This window comes from Marmota monax, unplaced genomic scaffold, assembly GCF_021218885.2.
Source record: "Marmota monax isolate L192 unplaced genomic scaffold, Marmota_monax_Labrador192_F-V1.1 WCK01_AAM20220418_F8-fsc00171, whole genome shotgun sequence".
In the NCBI taxonomy this organism is placed as follows: domain Eukaryota; kingdom Metazoa; phylum Chordata; class Mammalia; order Rodentia; family Sciuridae; genus Marmota; species Marmota monax.
In genome coordinates this window covers 1,675,181-1,702,191 of record NW_026694658.1, presented here as the reverse complement: position 1 = coordinate 1,702,191, position 27,011 = coordinate 1,675,181, and the positions used below count along the sequence as shown (strand labels likewise).

Here is a 27,011-nt window from a genome sequence, read left to right as displayed (position 1 = left end):
AGTTCTAAACTATCCTATGAGACACAAATATAAACTTTCCCAGAAGAGAATTCTCTGAATAATATGTGAAAAATCTATTTTAAAATATAATTTCAGAATAAATACCGTGCTACCAAAGACAGGATGTGCACATTTTGGAAAGGGCACACGGAGGACGTATACATCCTTACAAACTCTGCTTTAGCTACCATTCTAAATTGCCTCTAATAATTTTACACAGCATGTTCACTGGTAATTTTGCTTTCAAATAAACAAGTGTCAAAACATTTTCTAAAAAGGCTGTCAAACATGACTTTAAGGTTTCTTAAAAAGAGCTCATTGAAAATGGCAAGAATCTCACGGATGAGGATTTTATAAGTCCTCAAAAGAGTCACACAGAGCTGTAAGTTCACTTTTAAACCAATGATAACAATAAATACAAGAGCAGAACTACAAGGAAGGAGTGTACCGAGCAGTGTTCCAGCTTCTTGGCATCTGTGGTAACGCGGGGAGAGGAGCAAACAGGGAGGAAACCTCCCTAAGTGCTCCTCATGGTCTCTGCCTTTGTTCTTACTGGTATTTTAATTTCTGATGACAGACTTTTGTTGTTTGGGGCATAAACCGGACGTACCAGCTTGGAGGCACAATAACGAGAACAAAGAATGATTTGTTCACACTGTAGGAAAAAAATCTTTTCCAACCATAGAAAATAGCTTTCGCATGGTGAAAATATGCAAATTACATACCAAACTAAAAAAGGGGTGGGGGAATACAAGCTCAGAATCTCACAACTCAATCTAATGTAAAAGGAAATTACAACAGCGGAGACAATAATACACATACAGAAAAGGTTATAAAAGTGCTGGGAGAGCTGTAAGTACTCATACTGAAGTCTGAAAGCAAACAAAGGTCACCCACCCCTCAGAACCAAACTTGTTTCTCAAATCCTGATGTTCAACTGGCTGCCAAATGGAAAATTCAATCAAATACCAAGGATAATAAAAATAATAATTTATAACACCATGGAATTAGGACAACAGTATATATTCACACCCCCATCATCCCCTACACTGGTAAAATGGAGGACTATGGTCAGCAAATGACTTTTAGCAAACATTACTGAAAGATAATAAATACTTAAAAATGTACAAATCACCCAGACCCAGTGTGCACACCTACAATCCCAGAGACTCCAGAGCTGAGACAGAAGAGTTTCAAGCTCCAACCCAACCTCAGCAACTGAGGATGACGGTAAGCTATTTAGCAAGACCCTGTCTCAAAAAATAAAAAGGGGTGGGGATATGCTCAATGGTGAAGCACTCCTGGGTTCAATCCCCAGTACCAAAAACTAAAATAAATTTAAAAACAGTTGGGGATATAGCTCAGTGGTATAACACCTCTGGTTTCAATTCCCAAAGCCCCCCAACACCAAAAAAAAAGTACAAAATGAGTTATATGTACAGCTTAATGAATGTTCAATATTAATGCACCTTTGTTACCAGCAATAAACATCAAGTCAAAGCACATTAGGGAAACTCAAAAGGTCCTGGTATATCCCTTCCCAGTCATAATCCCATTTTAAGGATAACTAACCACAAGCCTGACTTCTAGTACTTTACGTAAGTTTTACTTGTTGAACATAGTGTAAACGAGATCACACAGTATATATTCTTGCAGTGGCTTCTTTTGCACATTACTATGCTTAAGAAATTAATTAGTTGTTGCATGTGATTGCAGTTTTCTGGTTTTTGTTTTCTGTTGCTATATAGAATTCCATTGTATAAAATTACTATAATTTAATTTAGATCTCTGTATTGTTTCTAGTTTGAGGCTCTTAATATGCCAAGAAAAATTGTAAAAGATTTTGAAATAGGAAAAAGATTACTGTGTGTTCTTTCAATAGATTTCCAATAGTTCTTCAGCCCAGTGAGTTTTTTTGGTACCACAGGGATCCTCATCTTTTCTTTGAGTGGGCTATCTTAAGATACTCTGACTTACGGAAAACTGATAGAAATAAAATTAATTCTTGAATACAGAAATGAAAATTAATTTTGTCAATTGAAAATACAATTAAATTCCCCCTGCAGAAAACATGATTTAAAGCAGTAGGGTTTGGGGTTTTGTTTTGTTTTGTTTTGCTTTGTTTAATTTTATTTTGTTTTGTTTGTTTGTTTTGGGTGGTGCTGGGAATCAAACTCAGCTAGGAAAAGTACATGATCTAACACTGGGTTTGCTGGGTAAATACCCAATGCTGAACTATGTTCCCAGTCCAACCAGTATATTTTAGTGCCAACAGGATATTAAGAAGGTTGGTATTTATCAGCAAGTTCATTTTAATGTGCCTATAGTTGCCTACATTTATTTTTCACCTTCTCCTTTGAATTACTTGTAACAATTTCCCACTTCATTTATTAATTAATAAATAAGTTAAATAAGATCTAGGCCACTTGTCCATTTTATAGTTATATGTAAGAATCCTTATTTACCATTCTGAAAATAACATCCCCAAAATATTACTATAAATATTCTTGCAGATGGTTTTTGGTGAACAGTATTTTTGGAGTAGATAGTAGTATATTTGCTTCTATGTAAGGATCTAGGGTAACATAAGTACAGATTTTGTAGATCTTAACAAAATTATTTTCCAAAGTGATTATACCAATTTATACTTCTACCAGCAATGTATAAGGGTTCTATCTGCCCCACATCCTAGCATACAGTTAGTTTCAACCATTCTGGTGGATATATAAAATTAACACATTTAAATCTATTATGCATGGTGAATGAAAAACATAAAGCGGTCTCCCCTGGATATGTACTACTGCCTCAAACTAAATATATAAACAAACAATCTATCACAATGAACCTCTATGAAGGCAGATGGCAGATGACTTTTGCCTGAAAGACCTAGATAGCAGAGTACACGATATGAATGAGATTCAAGGATACAGTTCAGCAGCTCTGGAAGAAGGTAGAGTTCTCTGTACCTATTCAAATTACAAATATAATAGTAATCAATCCTCCTCTCAAGCTAAGTCACAATGATTGGGTTATGGCAACACATCTCTAAATTTTGTTAATGCAGTTGTTCATCTTCTGGACAAAAACACACCTAAACAAACTTAAAAGAACAGAAATCATAGGCTAGGGTTGTGGCTCAGTGGCAGAGCACTTGCCTAGCCTGTATGAGGCACTGGGTTCGATTCTCAGCACCACATATAAAAAAATGAAATAAAGTCCACTGACAACTAAAAAAAATATTTTAAAAAAAGAACAGAAATCATACAATACCTATGTTCATATTACAGTGGAATTAAACTACAAATCAATAACAGGGCAATAGCTGGAAAATAACAAATACTTGAGAGTTTAAACAACACAATTGTAAATAAACAGGTAGGTTGAAGAAGAAAGCTCCAAAGAAATCTTAAAATATATTAATTAAAAATTCAACTTGCCAGGCACAGTGGCACATGCCTGTAATAACAGCAGCTCAGGAGGCTGAGGCAGGAGGATCATGAGTTCAAAGACAGCCTCAACAACTTGGCAAGGCCCTAAGCAATTTAGTGAGACCCTGTCTCTAAATAAAATATAAAATGCTGAATATGGACTCAGTAGTTAAGCACTCCTAGTTTCAATTCCTGTCACCCAAAAAAAAAAAAAAAAAAAAACAAGAAAAGAAATCAACTTAATCAAAATTTGTCAGATACACTGCAAGAATAAGGGAATACAAGGAAATCTATAGTACTAATTACATATATTTCAAAAATAACCAAAATTTTTAAATCTAAGATTCTATCTTATGAAATGAGGAAATAAAAAGCAAACTGAACTCAAAGTAAACAGAAGCAAATAAACAGAAATTAGAGCAGCAATCAATAAAATTGAAAATAGGAAATCAAGAGAAAAATCAATGAAATCAAAAGTTGATTCTCTGAAAAAAAAAAATCAATAAAAATCATTAAGACTCTAGCCAGTTTAAGAATGAGAAAGACAGACAACACCAATTACTAATAACAGAAATGAAAGAGGAAAAGATCACTACAGATCCCGTGAATGGGAAAAGAATAATGAACAAATTTACACCCACATTTGATAAACTAGATGAAATGGATTAATTCCTTAAAAGACAATCTGCTAAACTCACATAAGAAGAAACAGACAATAACTTCCCAAACAGAAAGCAGCAGACCCAGATAGTTCACTGGTGAGTTCTACAAAAAATATTTAAGGAAACAATTCTCTAAAATCTCTCCCAGAAGAAAAAGTCAGCAAGAATACTTCTAATCATTTATGAGGCCTCCATTACCCTAATACCAAAGCCACAAAAAAGACATTCATTATAAGAAAACTACAGACTCTCATAAACATAGTTCTCAACAAAGGAGTAGCAAATAAAATCCAACAATGTATTATTATAAAAATGATACACCATGAATGAGTGAGATTGATGTCAGCTATGCAAAGCTGGTTCTACATTCAAAAAAAAAAAGAAAGAAAGAAAGAAAATCACCGAATACAATACAATCACATTAACAAGTTGAAGAGGAAAAATCATATGTTCAGATTAACAGATGCAAAAAAAAAAAAGCATGTAACAAAATCCAAAAAAAATCATGAATAAAAAAAATTCCTCATTAAACTAGAAATAGAATAGAACTTCCTCAATTTAATTAAAACACATACAAATTTTTAACACCATATACATGGTTTTAAATCATTTATATATCTTATATCTAAAAATTTTTAAATATATAATCTTTAATTTTAAAATCCAGAAAGCTCCAAAATCTGAAAATTTCTGAGTTTCAAAATGACATCAGGCTGATGATTCAATGTACACAAAATTTGTTCATATAGAAAATTATTTTAAATATTACCTGAGAGCACCTTCAGTCTATATGTGTATGAAACATAAATGAATTCTGTGTTTAGTTATAGGTGCCATCCCTCAAGACATTTTATTATGTATACGCAAATTTCCCCAAATCCAAAAAAATTCAAAATCAAAAATACATCCATTGCTGGGCATTTTAAATGAGGGATACTCACCCTGTAAAATGTACACAAAACTGTGGAAAAGAAAACTGTCTTAGTTCACAGGTGACATAATCATTAATGTATGAAATCCAAAAGAATCAATGAAAAATTCCAGAAACTACAGCAAGGTTGCAGGGTACAAGGTTAAGATGCAAACAATGATTAATTTCAAAAATGGAATGAACAAATAAAATGAGAAATTAAAAATACATTACTTAACATATTAGCATCCCAAAATGAAATTTAAGTATAAATCCAATAAAATATATCTAAGATCTATATGAGGAAAACTACAAAACTGACAAAAAATATCAAAGCAAAAAACACAGCATCACTTTCTGGCTTTTTGATTAATATCAAGTGTAGTAAAAAAAAAAAAAAAAAAAGGAACCAAATAACAAAATAAACCAGGCATAGTGGCACATGTCTATAATACCAAATACTTAGGAGGATAAGTGGGAGAATCACTTGAGTTTACAATTAAGACCAGTTTTGGAAAAACAGCAAGATTCCACCTCAGATTTAAAAAAAAAAAAAAAATTAAATAAATTAAAAGCTAAATAAATGAAGAGAGATTCCATGTTCATACATGGACTCAATATTGTCAGGATACCATTTCTAACTTGATCTACAAATTCAGCACAATTCAAATCAAAACCCAAGCAGGTCATCTTTTGAATACTGACACACTATTCTAAAGTTTATATGTCAACTGGGCTTGATGGCACATGCCTGTAATCCCAGCAACTGGGGAGGCTGAGGTAGGAAGATCGAAAATTCAAGGTCACTCTGAGTAATTTAGGATACATTTGTTACAATCGAGTTAGTATTGATATGTTATTAACTAAAGCCCTTAGATTATCTTTTTTCCCCTAATAAAAACTTTTTAGTTATGTTATTTTTAAAAAACATTTTTTTAGTTGTAGATGGACACAATATCTTTGTTTTTTATTTATTTAGTTTTAATGTGGTGCTGAGGATTGAACCTAGTGCCTCATGTACGCAAGGCAAGTGCTCAACCACTGAGCTACAACCCTAGCCCAATTGTGTTATTTTTTAAGTTTAAAACTAATGACACAATCTTCATTTTCAGGAACTTCTGTTGTGTCTCTGTGGTTAGTATATATGAAATAATGGGAAAAGATCGATAATTGCATTTGTATATTTAAATAGGCTATTTTTAGTCAAAATTAACATTCATGTCAAAGTCCCCTGGATAAGTAATGACTCTAAATTTACATGGGGAAGCATTGGAAAGAAAAAGCAACCAACATCTGAGATACTGGAAGTTTTATTCTTCTTTCCTAAATCATTGGGTGTGGCATACAACACACCAGATCATCATTACAAATATCCCCACATCAACAACAACAGTAATTCTAACAGTTGCTAGGCATGGTGATATATGCCTGTAATCACAATTACCCAGGAGCTGAGGCAGGAGGACTACAAGTTCAAAGTCAATTTGGCAACTTAGCAAACCCTGTCTTATAATGAAATAAAATTTTAAAAAGGGCTAGAGATGTAGATCTGTGGTAGAACACCCCTAGGTTCAATCCCCAGTACCGTCCCCCCCCCAAAAAAAAAAAGTTTGAATTTTTTGTTTGTTTTGTTTTTGGTACTGGGGATTGAACCCAGGGGCACTCTGTTACTGAGTTATATCCCCAGCCCTTTTTATTGTTTAATTTGAGACAGGGTCTCACTAAGTTGCTTGGGCCTTGCTAAATTGCTGAAGCTGGCCTCAAATATGTGATTATCCTGCCTCAGCTTCCTGAGCTACAGGGATTACAGGCATGCACCATATCTGGCTTATAAAATGTTTTTAAATGTTTTCTTTACCACCACTGATCTAAAAATAAATAAATAAAAAACAAAGATATTGTGTCCATCTATAACTAAAAAAATGTTTTTTAAAAATAACATAACTAAAAAGTTTTTATTAGGGGAAAAAAGATAATCTAAGGGCTTTAGTTAATAATATATCAATACTGACTCGATTGTAACAAATGTATCATACAAATGCAAGAAGAAGTGGGTCTGCTGCAGGGATATGCAGGGACTCTACTTTCACCTTAATTTTTCCGTAAACCTAAAACTACTCAAAAAACAATAAAGACTACTAATTTAAATACATACAGAAAATATTCCTGAAAACTTCAAAATTTTAAAAATTGAAGTTAATCTTTCCTAATAGCAACAAAAGGGGGGAAAGATGAAAGAAAAATAAAAATGAGAGGAAGGAAAGGTAATCAAGATCTTATAAAGAATTCAGTTCCTAAAACAATAAAAGGACCTCAGCAACCTTTTCAAATATACAACACATCATTATCAATTTTCTAACTATTTTACAATACAGAAACAATACCTGAACAATGCTGCTTAAAAAGATTGTTGCATTACTGTTTCCAACTTAAAAAGTAACAATTATTTTCTTCTTAATAGTGGGAGAAATGCAGAAAATGTAAAGAGGAATGGGGTAAGTCATGGTAGGTACCATCTTATACTAAGGAACTCAGGTAAGAAGCAATAAAGAGACTTTACCCAGCTACCTAAGTGGCCATTATAACTACAAAGAAAACTATATTAGGAACTGACGGTCTCTCCCTGAATCATCCTGGAAGAACTATTTGATGATATACAGTTCCACATCTCTGCATTCTCAACTGGATATCAAAAATATTCTGGAAAAAGAATTACAAATGTACTACAGATGTGGTCTTTTTTTCCTTCCATTATTCCGTAAACAATAAGTATAGTAACTATTTACAAAGCATTTACATTGTATTAGGTATTATAAATAATCTAGATATGATATAAAGTATATATGATGATATCTGTAGGTTATAGGAGAATACTACATTTTATTTTCATTTATTTTTATTAGTTCCTTTAAATTATACATAATATTAGGATTCATTCTGACATTATTATGCAAGCATATAATATAATTTGCTGTAATTCAGTCCCCAGTATTTTTAATTTCATAACAGATTTTAGGACATGTGGAGTAGGAAAGGTCTTAAAACCAATCCCCCATGAGAGATGACGTTATTTTCATATAGATAAGGAAACAAACAACAAAAAAAAAAAAATGCCAAAAACTGTCCAGCCTCAAAATGCCTCAGAATTTCCTATTGATATACTGTATTCAAAGTAATTCTTAGGCAGTTTTTTTTTTCTAACATGTCACTATCAGTGTTTTATGTGTTACAGCTTTAATGCAACACTTTCAAAAACTTAAGAGAGCACTGTTGGACGAATTCTTCCTAGTGATAAAGAACAGTCCTTTAGAAAGCTCTGAAATTCAGGGGGAAGAGGAGAATAAGATTTTTGTTTTATTTTTGACTTCCTGACCACAAATGATTCAATTAATGTCAGAGTATCAAGCATCTCTGTAACCTACTATGTATACCATTAAGGGAAAAAAAAAGTGAACCCAAAAAAACCACCTGAAATGAATATTTGTGAGGACTAACAACCTTAAGGAGACTTATAAAGCAGTCTGTATTTGGTCTTGACACTAAATACAAAATAGAAAACCTGAAGTGAATTTCAAGAACAATATGAAAACCACAGAACACAAATAATGAATGGAACTTGTGATCCTGTTTTCATACTTCCAAATTTTTGCACACATACAAGTATCTTAAGGAGACTTTGACCTTCTCCTTCAGTCTGATTTTCTAAGGGAAGATCAAAGAAAAGCATTTGGAACTCACACATTCCTTCAGTTATGGGACGCTGATTTAGACATTACACTTCAAAACCCCAGCCAGCACGCACCAATCCAAATATCATTCCATTCCTTTGAAGCTGCTCTAATGGTATCTCCCATTTGCAACTAACACTTCTGTAGTCAAAAGATCTAACTTTGGGTAGATGTTAATGTAACACCACTCAGACTACACTGACACACATGCCTGGAGGCAGACTTAAAGGTGTTCAGAAGTCAATGTAACACCATTATAAAGAGTGTTGGCCTAGCAGCTGTCATAAACACTTCATAATCACTCACACATACAAAATGAATTGCCTTTAATCCATCATTTTATTATGTCTTGAGTAGGATGAATCTAAAATAGACACTGACCAAAAGAAGTCAGACACAAAAGATTACCCGCTGTGTGCATCAATTTAAAGTTTAACACATGCAAACTAATCTGTGGAGAGAATAGTGATTATCTTAACCTGGGGGGGTACAGAGAAGGAATACTCACTGGGAAACTCCATGAATATAAAAAATGTCCTTATGCTTTCTTCCCAGTGGTGGTTTCATTTACTTGTATAAATATACATACAGGCACACATTCTTACATTAACACACATATATACACACAAGGAAAAAAATCATCAAATGTGTACATTTTATTTGTACATTTTTTTTGTTTGCTTTTTGAGACAGGGTCTATGTTGTCCAGACCGGCCTGGAAGTTAAGATCCTCCTGCCTCAGATTCCCATGGGATTATAGGCACAGGCCACCATGCCCTGCTTATATCATTCTTTTGTTGTTGCTGTTGTTGTTGTTTTGGTCCTAGGGATTGAACTCAGGGGCACTTGACCACTGAGCTCCATCCCAGCCCTATTTCATATTTTATTTAGAGACAGGGTCTCACTGGATTGCTTAGCGCCTTGCTGTTGCTGAGACTGGCTTTGATCTCATGATTATCCTGCCTCGGCCTCCCAAGCCATGGATTACAGGTGTGCACCACCACACCCAGCTGTATTTTTCTTTTTAAAAAGATAATGATCATAAATAAGGGGCTGTGGTTGTGGCTCAGTGGCAAAGCACTTGCCTAGCATGTGTGAGGCACTGGGTTCAATCCTCAGCACCACACAGAAATAAATAAATTAAAGTATAAAAATAAATAAATGAAATAGATTTGAATTCTAGTTTTTAAAATTGATCATAAGTGGGCTGGGACTGTAGCTCAGGGGTACAGAGCCTGCCTCGCACATGTGAGGCACTGGGTTCAATCCTCAGTACCACATAAATAATAAATAAAGATACTGTGTCCAACTACAACTAAAAAAAAAAAATTTTTAATGATAAGTAAATTGTAGTATTGCATATAATGAAATATTGTATAAACTAAAAAGCACCTCATCCGTGCATGTCAAGATGAAACCAACCACTACATATAACTATAAAGCTTAAAAAAATGGCATTTCTTAATACTCCTTTTTTATCAGAATAAGCCAAATGATTATTGACAATCAATTTGAAAGATATATTGAGCAAAAGATGGGTTTATAATAGAAAAACTTTCACTTTAATATTTAGAAATAACAAAGATACTTCAATTCTACATTAAAACATTTCTTACTGATATACATATACCCCTATACATAGTCAATTCCTGATTTTCTTATCTACCCATAAGTAATTTTCCCATTAAATTTTATGTTTATCTAGATCCCAATACAGATATCTGAGTCAGCAGTTTCCATCATATTTTTCTCTACAGCAATACTCCTCATCCTAGGGAGGTAACAACCAGGGGACACATGGCACTGTCTGGAGACAATTTTGATTATCACACTTGTGGGCTATATCTTTTATATAGTACATAAAGGCTACTGATGCTGCTAACATACCCTTCAATGTACAAGACCCTTCCACACAAAAGAATCATCTAGTCAAAAACATTAATAGTGGCAATGTTGAATCACAAACATAAATGACTTTCATTTGCATACTTATGCCTTATTTTTTCAGACAATTCCCTGTGTAAAATATTAACCCCTTTCAGATGGGCTCAGTGATGCACACCTCTAATCCCAGACTGAGGCAGAAGGATCATAAATTCAAGGCCAATTTAGCAAAACCTTGCCTCAAATTTTAAAAGGCTGGGGATGTAGCCTAGTGGTAGAGCCCTTGCTAGCATGCACAGGGGCCCTGGTTTCAATCCCTAGAACCATGAGGGGGGAAATTATTTTAAATTGATCTTTAACCTAAAGGTTAAAAAAAAAAAAAACTCTAAACAAAAACAGGATAATTTTTATGACCTTAGAGTAAAGAAAGATACAAAGAGTACTAACAACAACAAAGACTAACTTATCTGGCTCGGAGCAGTGCCACACATCTGTAATTCCAACAACTTTTGAGGCTGAAACAGGAGAATCTCAAGTTGCAGGCCAGCCTGGCAACCTAGCAAAAACCTGTCTTAAAATAAAAATTAAAAGGGCTGGGGATATAAATCAGTAGAGCATCCCTAGTAAATCCCATAGTAACACACAGACACACACACACACACACACACACACACGACTGAATTATCTGAACTAGATTCCTTCCGTCAAAAAACAACACTATGGCCAGGCTCAGTGGTACATGCCTGTAATCCCAGCAGCTCGGAAGGTTTGCAAGTTCAAAGAAATTCTTAGCAATTTAACAAAGCCCTAGCAACTGAGCAAGACCCTGTCTCAAAATAAATTTTAAAAATAAATAAATAAATAAATTTTTAAAAGGCTGAGGATGGAGGGCTGAGGCTGTGGCTCAGCGGTAGCTCATTTGCCTGGAATGTGTGAGGCACTGGGTTCGATCCTCAGCACCACACATAAGTAAATAAAAAAATAAAGGTCCATTGACAACTAAAAAAATATTAAAAAAAATAAAAAATAAATAAAAGGCTGAGGATGTGGCTCAGTGGTTAAGCACCCCTCCGTTCAACCCCTGGGACGAAAAATAAAAAAGAAAGACAACATTGTGAAAGTATCACAATAGCTGTAAAGGAAACTAGTTGAATCATGATAAAATTTGAATGTGGATAGTGGATTCCATACTAGTATTATATCAAATTAAATGTCCTGGTTTTAGTGTTATGGTTATTATTTGTGAAAAGGGGACATAATTTCTTCAACTTACAAATGGTTCAGAAAAGAAATATGCACAGGACTGAGGTATAGCTCAGTGATAAAGTACTTGCCTAGCATGCACAAAAACCCTGGGTTCAATCCCCAGCAACACACACACACACATACATACATACATACATACACACACACACACACACACACACACACAATCTTGAGAGAATGATAAAAGCAAGTGGAACAAAACATCTATATCTGGTGAATCTGCATAAAGGATAATAGGAATTCCTTGTAATAATTATAAAATTTGAAATTACTGCAAAACAAAAATCATTTTTAAAGCCCCATAATAAGATACCAACACCAAAATGGCTAAAAATTTTTTAAAAACTGAAAATAATAACTACTTATGAGAATGTGGAGCAATTAGAACTTTTATGCACTGTAATAGGAATACAAAGTTGTTAAAAACCACTTTGGAAAACAGTTTATAAGTGTCTACTAAAGTTAAACATATACCTACCCCATTACATGGCAAGTTGAGTACTAGGTCAATACCCAAAAGAAATGAATGACATATGTCTCTAAAAACACCATACAAAAATATTCAATTTCTGAGTGCAGTGGCACACTCCTGTAATCCCAGTGACTCACAAGGCTGAGGCAGGAGGATCAGTTTGAGGCCAGCCTCAGCCAATTTAGCCAGGCCCTGACTCAAAAACTACAAAGGAGGGATATAGCTTAGTGGTTATGTGCCCCTGGGTTCAATCTCCAATACCAAGCAAAAAAGGAAGAGGAAGAGGAAGAAGAAGAAAATCCTAAAGAATATTCAACAGAAGCTTTATTGAATTTTTATACTATAAAACTGGAAACAAAACGTCTTCCAGTCATGTAAAGAATTTTATGAAACATTCTGCATTCATTTTCATAAGATAGTATACAGAAAAAGAACAAATAAGTACTACCCGTAAAACATGGAAAAAAATCCCACCATCACAATGTTAAGAGACAAGTCAGACAAAAGAAAACATACTGTCTTATCTATAATCATTTTTTTAATCAAGTACAATAGAAAAAAATTATCTCTGGTGACAGAAATTAGAATAGTGGTTACTTGGGGGTACAAAGAGGACAGTGTTGACAGAGAAGTGATGAGGGATTCTTCTCAGGTGAGAGAAGCATTCTGTATCTTAAATTAGGTGACAGCTGAAATATTTTATATATTTATATGTGTGTGTGTGTGTGTGTGTGTGTATATATATATATATGAATTCAATCTATATGCTTACATATGCACACTTTAATATACAGATGGTCAATAAAACTGAGCAAAAAATAAAAAATTACCTTCCACAGACTCATAATTCAGCCTGTATCCAAATAATATATTGGTTTAGGGTAAAAAATGTCAAAAAGATCAAAACCAACAAGGAGTCTCATTAGAATAAATTTTGAACTCACATAGTATCCACTGCCTATATCAAATCAACTAAAGTCATATAATGCCACTATTACATTATTAGAACTCAATGGAAAATTAAATTTCAGATGTAAGACTTCTCTAAATGATATATTAGAAATATACACAGGGAAAATATATCTGTCTACTAATATGGGTGTATTCCAGAAGTTAAATCAATATTCTCTTCATTTCTTCTTTTTTTTTCACTCCATAACACCTAGTATTTCCACTGCAGATAACTAACAAGCCATCTACTACTACTTTTCCAGTAAAAGAATGGAACAAAAATAAGGCCCTGTTCTCAACAAAAGCAACATTTTGATTGTGGTCCAAACATTCTATGCTTACCAGTGTACTCAAATCACTAAGTTTATATTATTCCCAAATGAAGCATATAAAAATTGCTTCCTTAACATGGCAAGGTCTATTGGCACCAAACTTCTAATAAATAATATACTAATTGGTATTTACCTCAAATATGCCCTGGTATGTTTGTTCTAAAGCTTTCAGCGTGTGAAAGCTACACTAAAAGCTTTAGGGCAAATATTTCCTTTCAAGAACAGCTGCAACTTTTCTTAGATCAATGTGTTAGTGACACCTAGTGTCAATTTGAAGTATAAGCAAAGCTTCAAGAAAACAAAAATGCTAACTTTTGTAACTAAAATACACTGTTTCACACAACTTCCATCTTCCACATGCTGCAATGAATACATTTGCATGATTTAATATGAAATATGGATTATTTAAAAAGAACAAAAGAATCCCAAGAGCTGGGTGCAATGATGCATGACCATAATCCCAGCAATCAGGGAGACTTGAAGCAGGAGAATCACAAGTTGTATGCCAGACAGGACAATTAAACAGGACTCTATGTCAAAAAAAAAAAAAAAAAAAAACATGTAGGGGAGAGGGGACATGGGGAGGCGACGTGGTGGCAAAGCACCCCTGGGTTCAATACACAGGACAAAAAAAAAAAACCCTCAGAAAATTTACGGTTAAGACTTATGCATTTGGCTGGGCATGGTGGTGCACAATCGCAAACACAGTGATTCGGAGGCTGAAGCCAGAGGGCTGTAAATTCGAGGCTAGCCTCAGTAACTTACTGAGACCCTGTCTCAAAAGAAATAAAAAAAGGACTAGGAATGTACCTCAGAAGTAAAGTGCTCCAAGTTTAAATCCCCTGTTCAAAAATAAATAAATAAAACAATAATTAAAAAGAAAAAAAAAAGATTTGTATATTTGGGTTGTGTGTTTGCAGCTCAGTGACACAGCACTTGCTTAGCATGGGTGAAGCTCTGGGTACAATCCCCACAAAGCCAAAATAAAATTTTTGTTAATTTAGTATAAATTTTACTTAGTAAACACTAACCAAATAATGAACTCTAATGAATGATACACATGCAAAGGTAGTTAGGAGCAAGCATGCCAATGTTTGCATTTACTTTAAATACATTAAGATAAATATGAGATAAAGCAAGCATAATAAAATGTAATAAAGAATGCAACCTAGGTAGTGGGTATTCATGTTTTCATGACAAATTATTTCAATTTTGCTCTGTGTTCAAAATTTTAGAAGTCTTTACAGTGGTGAGAAAGCCTCAGCCCACCACTATGTCAGCCCTTAGACATCTCTCTCTACTCTTCACCTTGCCCACATTGCTCTACCTAAACAGCTTCCTCGTTATTCTTGAATATCTGAAGTATAGTCCCACTACAATGTTCAACCTGGTTTTGAATGCTCCTCCTTCAGATACCCATATGGATATTTCTTCTTCTGTACCTCTGTTGGACTGGATATTTGAGAGCCTGTCCAAGACCATCCTACATAAAATAAGAACCCAGAGCAACAAAAACCACCTACCTACAGTGGAAATTCCACAAGAATGGCTTTGTTTGCTCAGTGTTGTTTTCCCAGAACCTTCAACAGTCTGACATGTGATGAGCAATCAATAAATCTTTACTAAGTGAATGAATTAATAAGTAAATAGGGTAAACATAAATGACATGGCTTTGCAAGAATGCAATTTGGCAAATATAACAAGAGCATTACTTATATTGATCTCTCCAAATTACATGATCATAAAGATACTTATTTCATATTCTTAAAAATAAGAAATTTAAAAAATATAAATCAATGTTTCAGTATAAAGAAATTTTCCACTTCAGAGCTTCTGACTAGTACTTGTTGTTTTAATCTGACCCTGACTGAATCTTATTCTTGAGTTCATGCCACTTCCTTATCTAGTCTCATGATTCTCTTCATATTTCAATTTAAGCTGTAAATTAATTTGTTCCTATTTAAATTTCTCTGTCCTACTAGCTTCACGACCAAAAGACCACATCTATTGTGCTTTAACTATATATCCCAAACCTGTGTTGTATAAATGAACAAATACATGGATTTAAATCTTCATAGATCATGGGACCAAGTTAATCAATGTAAATCAATGTCTAAATTGAGAGAAGAGCTAAGCATGATGGCAGAGGCCTATAAACCCAACTACTCCAGAAGCTAAGACAGGAGGTTCACAAGTTCAAGGCCAACCTGGACAACTTAGCAAGACCCTATCTCAAAACAAAAAACTATAAGGGCTGGGGAATGTCACTTAATGCTAAAGCACCTTAGGGTTTAATTCCCATTAAGGAAAAAATAATAATAATAAAATAAATTTTTACCAGAGTATGTTTATTCTCTTAATTGAAAGCTCACAGTTGTATTAAACCAACAAACAGTTGCTGTGGATTTAGCTCAGTGTGAGCACCTGCCTAGCATCCATGATGCCTGGGTTCAATCCCTAGCATGCCAAAAAAAAATTAAATTAACATCAACCAATGGGAGCCCTTTACACACATTAGAAGCAAAAACTACTATGGTTTAAACAGGTTTTGACTTCCAGCTTTCCCACACTTACTGAAAAGCAGCACGTATGATTTAGCATGGGCAAAGAGTCACGAGAGGAATTTTTTCTAGGTTGACCAAAGTAAAACTCCCCAATATCCAGTAAATGATTAGAAAAAGTGACTGACTGGTGGTAAGTGTAGATAAAGCAATGGCTAACAGTCACCAAAGTCTACAAAAGATAATTAAGAAGGCAGGGGGAAAAAAGCTAATTATGAATATTTAAAGGTATTTTACAAATGAAAACAAAAACTAAACTACCTGACTTCTGCTATCACATTTGGGAAGTAATGAATCATAGCTTTTAGGTCATAGGCTTTGAATTTAAACTCAGCTAATCTTTAACTTCTAGTTCCAACTTTTACAAGCACTATGAACTTACCACCTACGAAAGAAGGTAATTTCTACCTGGTAGTATACATCAGCTGGGATAATGTGTATATAAATCTCTATACTGAGAGCTCAATCAATACACCAGAATAAGCTTTTTTTCCCAGGATAAGCTTATTTGCCTCCTAATTCATGAAAGAGTACTTAAAGAATATACTACTATAATAGTATAAAACTAGTCAAAAGAAAATTCCATCAAGAAAAGATTATTCAAGCCCCTCAAAACACAATCTTAGCATAAGGAGGAATGAAGAACTTTAAATTGTTCAGAAATAAATACAAGTTAACTTTAAAACTATTAAAAGTAACACCTGTAATTACAACCAAACAAGTAGGCAGTTAAAGCAACCTGAGTCCCACCAAAGGAATGTGCTCAATCCAGTCAGCACCCCTAATCACACAAGACTCGAACTTCTTGTTAAAGCTATAGCTTCCTTTTTGTCTTCAACTCTGTCAACAAACAGCATATGGAGCAAATGAAATCTCTATTAATAAATAAACACCTCCTTTACAAAATCCTTTCCTCTAATCATGACCAAGAAGTATTGGTAAGTTTAAAAAAAAAAAACTGCCAGATCTTGAGTCTTTTGTCTACACCTTTTAAATATGTTTTTAGGGCAGTGGTAGTGTGCTTGCCTAGCATGAGTGAGGCATTGGGTTTGATTCTCAGCACCACATATAAAATAATAATAATAATAATCCATAAACAACTAAAAAAATTTTAAGTATTTTTTTAGTTGTAGATGGACAGAATACCTTTATCTTATTTACTTCTTTTTATGTGGTGCTGAGGATAAAATCCAGTGATGTGTGAGGCAAGCACTCTGCCACTGAGCCACAATCCCAGACCCTGTCTACACCTTTGGCATACTTAAATTATCTAAAAAACATTGCAGGGCCTTGCAAAACAACTAATAGCAAAAGAGGGGAAGGGGGTAAAGCTCAGCAGTAGAGCACTTGCATAACATGTTTAAGATCCTCAGCTGGAGGAGGAGGAGGAGGATGATTCTGTGCCTTTACAACATAAAGCCAATCTTTAAAAAAAAAAAAAAAAAAAAAACCCTAAACCATATGACAACTATTGATAAGAATAAAGGGCCAGGCATGGTGGCACATGCCTATAATTCCAGCAGCTCAGGAGACTGAGGCAGGAGGATTGTGAGCTGAATGTCAGCCTCAGCAACTTAGCAAAGCCCTAAGCAACTCAGCGAGACCCTTTTCCTAAACAAAACATTAAAAAGGGCTAGAGATGTGGCTCAATGGTTAAGCACCCCTGGGTTCAATCCCCAGTACTATTAAAAAAAATGTGTGTGCGTATATATATATATATATATATATATATATATATATATATATACGCACACACATTTTATATATATATGAATGATTTATGAACAATTAGAATAAAGGACGAAAAGGTAATCACAAGTGATTTATGAAGTAATAATTTTTTAACTGAAAATGTTAAAGAATTATGTAGTCAATGTGATTGTTATATACTAATCCCTATGGCATTAAGGCCAAATTCTATAGTGAAAAGCATCTTAATGTCTATTAAATATAAGGTAATATGTTTACTTATAAATCTTCTAGGAAGAAACCATAATTCCCCAAAAAAACTAACTTTTTAAATAGGAAAAATTTCACACACACACACACACACTCACTAACACACAGTGTCAAGCAAGTTTGGTAACTACATTTATTAAAGATATGAATTCAAATTTTATTGGCCAAAAGTCTCGAGCAGCAAAAGAATTGCACAACAGATTCACCCATCTAATGGGGAGATATAATATTTAGGTCATGCCAAACATATAACATATGGAAGACATATGAGATAAGCCAAAATACATGGTCCTTACTACATCTCACTGAGCTGTGTTGCTCCCCAGTCTCTCCCACTTTTACATTTTACTTTTTGTCATGCTAGAACACACACACAACTCAGGAGGCAAACCAGGATCATTATTTTGCAGTGTAAAATATTTACCAAAATACAAATGGAAGCCAGGCATAGTAGCACACATCTATAATCCCTGTGCCTTTGCAGGCTGAGGCAGGAGGATCACAAGTTCAAAGCCAACCTCAGCAACTTAGCAAAACTCTCTCAAAAAATAAATAAATAAAAGGGCTGAGGATGTGGCTTAGTGGTAGAGCACCCCTGGTTCAATCTCCAGTACAAAAAAAAAAAAGCCATAAACTCCTGCTCAGATTTCATCAAAAGGAATTTTTCCTACATAGATACCCAGATATAGAGAACAACCTTTGTGCAAGTTCACTACCTCATTGTTTTAGTATGAAAAATATGGACACTTAAAGTATTTTCATCAATAAGGAACAAGTCATTAGAGAATATTCAAATAACAGAATTATTATGTACCTATAAAAGTCTGTGTAGGGGATGGGGTAGAGTACTTGCCTGGCATGCATGAGGACCTGCATTTAATGATTCCCTAGCATCCAATTAAGAAAAATTGTCAATGAAGAAGTTCTCTAAATACTGACATTATGAATAAAAACAGTAAGATTCAGAACAAAAATGAAAGAAATATATTATATCTATTTTATTTATATAAAATATAGCTGTAAGAATACATCACAAATTACAATTCCTTGTTGCCTCAGGTTAGGGGAAATAGAGGATCAGAGCAGAAAGAAATTTGTTGACACTTTTCTACCTATTGAATTTTGTACCATGTCAAGTTTTAACTGATGCAAAATGTATTTATGTATGTATGTATTATGGTAACAGAGATTGAACGCAGGGGTACTTAACTACTGAGCCACATTCTCAACCCTTTTTTTTTTTTCATTTTATTTATTTATTTTTGGTACTGAGAATTTAATACAAGGGTGCCTGACCACTGAGCCACATCCCCGGCCCTTTTTGTTTTTTATTTTGAGACAGGGTCTCAAAGTTGCTTAAGCCAGCATTAAGTTGCTGAAACTGGTTCTAGAACTTAAAATTCTCCTGCCTCAGCCTCCCAAGCACTGAAAAAAATATGTATTTTTTTGTTTTGTTTTGTTTTTTAACTTTTTTTAGTTGTAGATGGACACAATATCTGTATTTTATTTATTTATTTTTATGTGGTGCTGAGGATTGAACCCAGTGCCTCACACATGTGAAGCAAGCGCTATACCACTGAGCTACAACCCCAGTCCTTTTTTTTTGATAACAAGGTACCTTTGGGTTCAGTCGACTCCAAGGGTGCCTAACCACTGAGAAACACTTTTTCACTTTTTTAAATTTTGAGACAGGGTCTTGCTAAGTTACCTAAAGCCTCACTAACTTGCCAAAGCTGGCTTCAAACATGTGATCCTCCTGCCTCAGCCTCCTGAGATGCTGGGATTACAGGCATACAGCACTGTCCCCAGTATTAATATACTTTTTTTTTTAAGAGAGAGAGAGAAAGAGAGAGAGAGAGAGAGAATTTTTTAATATTTATTTTTTAGTTTTCAGTGGACACAACATCTTTATTTTATTTTTATGTGGTGCTGAGGATTGAACCCAGCACCCTGCACATGCCAGGCAAGCGCACCACCGCTTGAGCCACATCCCCAGCCCCAATAAATATACTTTTAATGGTTGCTAATTTTTAAAAAATAATAAAACCCCACCTAGCATGGAAATACATGCCTGTAATTCCAGCTACTTGGGAGACTGAGGCAGAAGGATCAAAAATTTGATGCTAGTCTTAGCAACTTTTAGTCTTATCAACTTGGTAAGATTATCTCAAATAAAAATTGAGACAGTTGAAAAGCAGTAGACTTGCGTGCTTGAGGCCTTGGGTTTAATCCCCAGCACTGCAAAAAAGAAAAAGAAGAAAAAAAATTTCCACAAGCCTCAGTTTACTCTTGAGCATAGCAGGACAAATAATAAATAATAATAACCCCTTCCTAATAAGGTACCAAGAAGAAAAATGAGATCTTGCATTTGATTTGCACTCTATTAACCATTTAGAGTATCTTTGATATGCCACTTGCCCCTCATTCCTAATTCCTTGTATTACATTGTACAAATGACAATGTCTTGGGAACTGCTTGTAAAATAAATGGATGAGACCTTAATAAAAGTATAAAATTACCTCCATATAAGCTAACATGCTGTGATGTTTTGTTTTGGGGATTCAACCACCTGCATACTTACAGGGATGCTCCAGACCTGCATTCCATCACTGTAGCCAATCATAACCAGCAGTGGTGGCTCATTCCCAGTGCTATGTATTTCATGAAATTCCAGATTTCTTGATGTATCTGTAGTAGAATTAAGAAAACACAATTAAACAATATAAATCTAGAAAACAACTGTAATGTTATTAATGTGATAATTATTTAAATTTTCTAATTCAAGAGCAAGCAGAAGTAAATAGAGTACATTATTTATTTATTTATACACTGGGGATTGAATCCAGAGGTGCTTTACAACTGAGCTACATTCATTTTTTATTTTGAGACAGGTTCTCACTAAGTTGCTTAGGCCTTGCTAAATTGTTGAGGCAGACCTCAAATTTATGATCCTCCTACTTCAGCCTCCAGAGTTGCTGGGATTACAGGCGTCCATCATGACCAGTCAGAAGGCACTATTTAAAAAACAATGAACAAGGGTTGGGGCTGTAACTCAATACTTGCCTAGCATGTGTGAGGTACTCAGTTCGATCCTCAGCACCACAGGAAAAAATAAATAAATAAAAGCATTCTGTCCATTTACAACTACAAAAAAAATTTTTTTAAAGAAAACAATGAACAAGAAGTTAAAATTGGAAAACCAGAAGGTTGTTTTGTTTTGTTTTGTTTTGTTTTTCTATTTCAGTACTGGATATTGAACCCAGGGCCTCACGTAAGCTATACAAACCCTCTTCTATTGAACTGTATCCCCAGTCTTGTTTACTTTGGGGACAGAGTCTCCCTAAATTGCCCAGGCTGACCTTGAACTTGGGGTTCTCCTACCTTAGGCTCCAGACTCCCTATGATTATAGACTTGCAACAACAGGCCTGCCCTGTAGTGACCATTGCTAATTTTTAAAAAATAATAAAACCGGGGCTGGGGATGTGGCTCAAGTGGTAGCGCGCTCGCCTGGCATGCGTGCAGCCCGGGTTCGATTCTCAGCACCACATACAAACAAAGACGTTGTGCCCGCCGATAACTAAAAAATAAATATTAAAAAAAATTCTCTCTCTCTCTCTTTAAAAATAATAATAATAATAAAGCTTTAAAAAATAAATTAATAAAATAATAAAACCCCACCTAGCATGGTAGTACATGCCTGTAATTCCAGCTAGTTGGGAGACTTAACCATTATCATACCACAGATAAAGTCTTTCACTACACAAACTGGAAATCTCATGTTGCCAAAGACCTATTTATACCTGAACTATTTTCTTCTCATTCCGAGCAATTACAGTTGTCTTTCTTTTGGTCTAAAGTAAATCCATCCATTGAGCTTTGAATCCCAAAGCAAATTCTACTGCTCCATTCCTTATTACATTAAAATGAAGAGTTTCTGTTAATCATAAGCCACTGTCATCAGAAGAATGAAAAGGCAAATCCCAGTTTAGAAGAAGAGCACCCACAATGATTCACCAAGAACATAAGATTAAACCTTAAAATCAGGGCAGAGGGGCATCACAGTAATCCCAAATACTTAGAAGGTCAAGATGGGAGGATTGAAAGTTCAAGAGCTGCCTTGGCAACTAAGGAAGATCTAGTCTCAAAATTTAAAAACAATTGTTAAAAGTGCTGGGGACGTGGCTCATCGGGAGAGTGCTGCCTGTGAAGGACAAAGACCTGGGTTCAATCCCCAGTACTGCAAAAAAAATTAAAAATAAAATGAAAAATTTAAAAAGAAAGTTCTCTAACACATTCTAATCTCCAAAAAGCAAAAAAAAAATATATATTTCTCAAGAAAGAAAGTTGATAAGAGTATATAATATGAGATAGGTATTATTAAATGAAAGTTATAGAGTGTCATTGTTTTGGACTAAGCTCCTTCTCTAGCCCCCAACAGCTTCGACTTAACACCAAAGTGGAGTCATTCATACTACCATTCACAATACCAAAACAGAACTCCTATCTGATCACACTGGCATGCAGGAGAGAGAGAGATAATGGCCAAATTCCCCAAACAGGCCAGTTTCAGTTGGTATGAAAATAAAGTTCCCTATCCTTTAATCCTTATAAAAAAAATTAACCTGAAGTAACCTGATGTTAATCAATTATTTTCTATTGTTCTATTACCCCATTCCAACTTACAAGGAAAGTAACTTTGAAGTGATCAATTCCTTTTTTGCTGTTTTTGCTTTCTTCAACCCTTTTGTCTATAAAACCAACTTCCTCTGCTCCACCCACTTAAATGTTTATTCTGTTTTGTGGAATAAAGTATTGTCTGATTCTAGAATCAAAAAAATAAAGCCAACTGGGCTGAGGACATAACTCAGGGTAGATGCTTGCTTAGCATGCATGAAGACCAGGGTTTGATCCCCATACTACAAAAAATAAAATAAAATAATAAAGCCAACTTATACTGTTAACCTAAATTATTATAATGTTGTCTGTTACAAATATTAATAATGAAGGAAAAAGAGAGAAAGACAAGTCATATTCTAATAAGGAAGGAATCCAATAGAAAATCATAAAAAGAATAAAATTAAAAATATAATAAGATTTCAAAGAGATGGGGTTGGGGAAGCACTTCCCTAGCAAGCACGAGGCCCTGGATTTATACACACACACACACAGCAGACTGGAGTTTAATACTAATTTCGGTTATTTGAATGTTCCAAAATAAAAAAGCATGTCTAAAAATATTTGTCATTGATATCATAAATTATCATCCATAAGTGTTTTGTTATTCACAAAGAAGGGTCAAGAAGTTGATATCATGTGAAAGAACAAGCTAATAGAATTCAAAATTAAGTAAACTCAGTCTCTAAAAGTGACTTTCATCCTTTCTCATCCTGAACCATAGCTCCACAAGGAAAATAAGGCAAAACATACTAAGTCTTAGAGGATAAAGCAACCCAAAGAATAGGAGAAAATATTTACAATTCACATATCTTATAAGGAATTGATAAACAGCATATACAGAGAACACTGGGGGAAATTTTCAAAAATGGGCAAAGGACTTCAATAGACATTTCTACAGATATAGTAGTATCCTCATAGCTGCCTAAAACCACAGACAGTTAAAAAAAAATACCAATAATTTATTTTCCAAATTAACTAAGCATTTATCATGCACTATGGTCATACTGCTATTTGCAATATGAGACCAAAATTAATAAAAAATTTTCCTTCTGCAAAATTTCACACATAGATTCATTCTTAGCAATTTCGGCATACCTTTTTCTTCCCTTATTAACTCAAGATCTTTCACTTAAAGGAAGCAGTTTATGGCTTCTCTTTTGCCTCTCTAAATTGCCAGCATCACTACTCTTGCTTATTGGGACATTAGTTAAGTAAAATAAAAGTTACTAGAAACAAACACTGCAGTACTGCAACCACTGATTTGATAACCAAGAAGACTACTGTGTGAATAACAAGCTTGTAGCATGTATAAAGAGGATATACTGTCCAATATATGATTCATATTCCAGGAAGAACAGAGTAGGAAAGAGCACAAACCCACAAGATTTCATCAGGCAACTCAGAACAGTGTGCAATTTAAAACTTGTGAATTGTTTAATTCTTAAATTTTCTATTTAACATTTTCAGACCATAGCTAATTGAAGATAGATGAAACCATGGAATGTGAAATCCTGAATAACAAGGGACTGGTGTATACTACTGACCAATAAGTAAATGAAAAGATACTTAAAATCACTATGCATTAGGGAAACATAAATCAAAACTACAACTCACATCTCCAAGGACAGCTAATACATAAAGTAATAATAATAATGCCAAGTGTTGAAAAGTATGTAGAGGGGCTGGGAGTGTAACTCAGCTACTTCAGACACTAAGGCAGAAGGATTGCGAGTCTGAGATCAGCTTAGGCAAGACCTTATCACTAAATAAAAAAGGCTGGGAATACAGCTCAATAATAGAGCACTTGCCTAGCAGAAGCAAGGCCCTAATTTCAATCCCCAGGACCACAATAAACAAACAAAGATAAAAAAACAGATGTGGAGGGGCTGGGGTTGTGGCTCAGTGGCAAGAGTGCTTGCCTAGCATGCGTGAGGCATTGGGTTCAATCCTAGCACCACATAAAAATAAAAACAAAGAAAAGAAAGGTATTGTGTCTATCTAAAAAGAAAAAATTCAAAGAAAAAAAAAGGATGTGGAGAAGCATCATCAGTAGGAATAGAACATCATACAGTCATTGTGGGAAATAGTAAAGCAGATCCCCAAAATTTAAAAATGGAATCACCATGTGATCCAGCAATTCTTCTGAGTATATATATACCTGAAAGAACTGGAGCACAAAGAGATATTTGCACACCAATGCTCACAGCAGCATTATTTACAACAGGCAAAACATGGAAGCAATCCAAGTATCTACTGAAAAATAAATGGATCAAAAACTGTGGTATTATCTGGTCTTAGTAGCATACACCTATAATTTAAGCTACTTGGGAGACTGGGACAGAAGTATTGCTGAGCCCAGGAGTTCAAAGTCAGTCTTGGCAACAGAACAAGGACCCCATCTCAAAAAAAAATAAAATAAAATAAAAAAGTAGTATGTAAATACAATGCAATGAAATGTTAAACTCCTTAAAAAGGAATTCTGACACCAGGCGCAGTGGCACATGTCTGTAATCCCAGCAGCTCAGGAGGTTGAGGCAGGAGGATCACAAGCTCAAAGAGAGCCTCAGCAAAAGTGAGGTGCTGAGCAACTTAGTGAAACCCTCTCTCTAAATAAAATACAAATAGGGCTGGGGATGTAGCTCAGTGGTGGAGTACCCCTGAGTTCAATCCCCAGTAAACCACCCCCGCAAAAAAAGGAATTCTGACATATACTACAACATGAATGAACCTTGAAGATATTATGCTATATGAAATAAGCCAGTCACAAAAAAGGCAAATATTATTTGATTCCACACATATAAGGTACCTAGAGTAGTCAAAATCATACCAAGTAGAATAGTGATTGACAGGGGATGGGGAATTAGGAGAATATAGAATTATTTTTTAATGAATACTGTTTGTTTTATAAGATGAAAATGTTATGGAGACTGATGGTGGTGATGGCTATACAACAAACATTATGTTTTTCATTGTTGTTTTTTGAGACAGTCTGGCTGTGTTACCCAGGCTGGCCTAGAACTAATAATCCTTTCTCTTCTGTCTCCTGAGTAGCTGGGATTACAATTATGTGCCACTGCACTCAACTTTTATGAATGTTTTTAATACCACAGAACTATACACTTAAAAATGATTAAAGTGAGCCAGGCGTGGTGATGATCACCTGTAATCCCAGTGGCTCAGGAGGCTGAAACAGGAGAATCACAAATTCAAAGCCAGCCTCAGCAAGGCAAGGCGCTAAGCAAATCAGTGAGACCCTGTCTCTAAATAAAATATAAAACAGGGCAGGAGGTGTGGCTCAGTGGTTGAGTGCCCCTGAGTTCAATCCCCAGTACCAAAAAAAAAAAAAAAGATTAAGATGGTAAATCAGGGGCTAGAGTTGTGGTTCAGCGGTAGAACACTTGTCTGGCATGTGTGAATCACTGGGTTCAATTCTCAATACCATATATAAATAAAATAAAGGTCCATCAGCAACTAAAATACATACATATATATTTTTAAAAGATTGTAAACAATAGCATATATCCATTTTATCACAATTGAAAAAAAACTAGAGGGTGGGGTTGTGGCTCAGTGGTAGAGTACTTGCCCAGCATGTGTGAGGTACTGGGTTCGATATTCAGCACCACAAAAAAAAATACATAAACAAAATAAAGGTATTGTGTCCATCTGCAATTAAAAAAAAACAAACCTAGAAACAAAAAGTCTTAAGGAAATAAAAACCCAAGATATGATATTAGTAAATTCCCAAACAGGAAATTAAAATAATTTATTATATTTTAAAATGCAAACTTAATGCAGACAACAGATTATACTGGTGATAAAAGAGCTGAGAGGCCATCTATGGAGCTGTGAGGCAACCTATTCAATGAGCAACAATAGAAAGCCATCACTACCCCTTGGCTAAGGGTGGAGTGCAAGGTGGCAGGTCACTTGGCAGAAACTGGAATGCAGGTAGGTTGTCCAGGGGAGACTAAAACCACAGAGGAAAAACCACAGAAATGGGTGAAGCACTGGCTTCAATCCTCAGCACCACATAAAAATAAAATAAAAGTGTGTCCACCTACAACTAAATAAATAAATAAATGAAACAAAACAACAACAACATATATATGTAATATATATTGTTGCACAAATATATACAAATATACACATTATAGATAATTGAATATCAACAAAATAG

General features: G+C 34.6%; 1 protein-coding gene across 8 annotated transcripts in view; it reads right to left on the bottom strand.

Annotated features, from left to right (window-relative positions):
* The window catches only part of Bcas3 (BCAS3 microtubule associated cell migration factor), a 583,386-nt gene that overhangs the window by 542,237 nt on the left and 14,138 nt on the right, over positions 1-27,011 (bottom strand). For all 8 annotated transcript variants that reach the window (XR_006846898.2, XM_046423193.2, XM_046423199.2 and 5 more), the window contains exon 5: positions 20,735-20,841. Coding sequence is in view for 7 of the 8 variants with exons in the window: in XM_046423193.2 (XP_046279149.1) it covers positions 20,735-20,841 (107 nt within the window). In the remaining variant the exon portion in view is untranslated. The remainder of the gene's footprint in view (positions 1-20,734; positions 20,842-27,011) is intronic.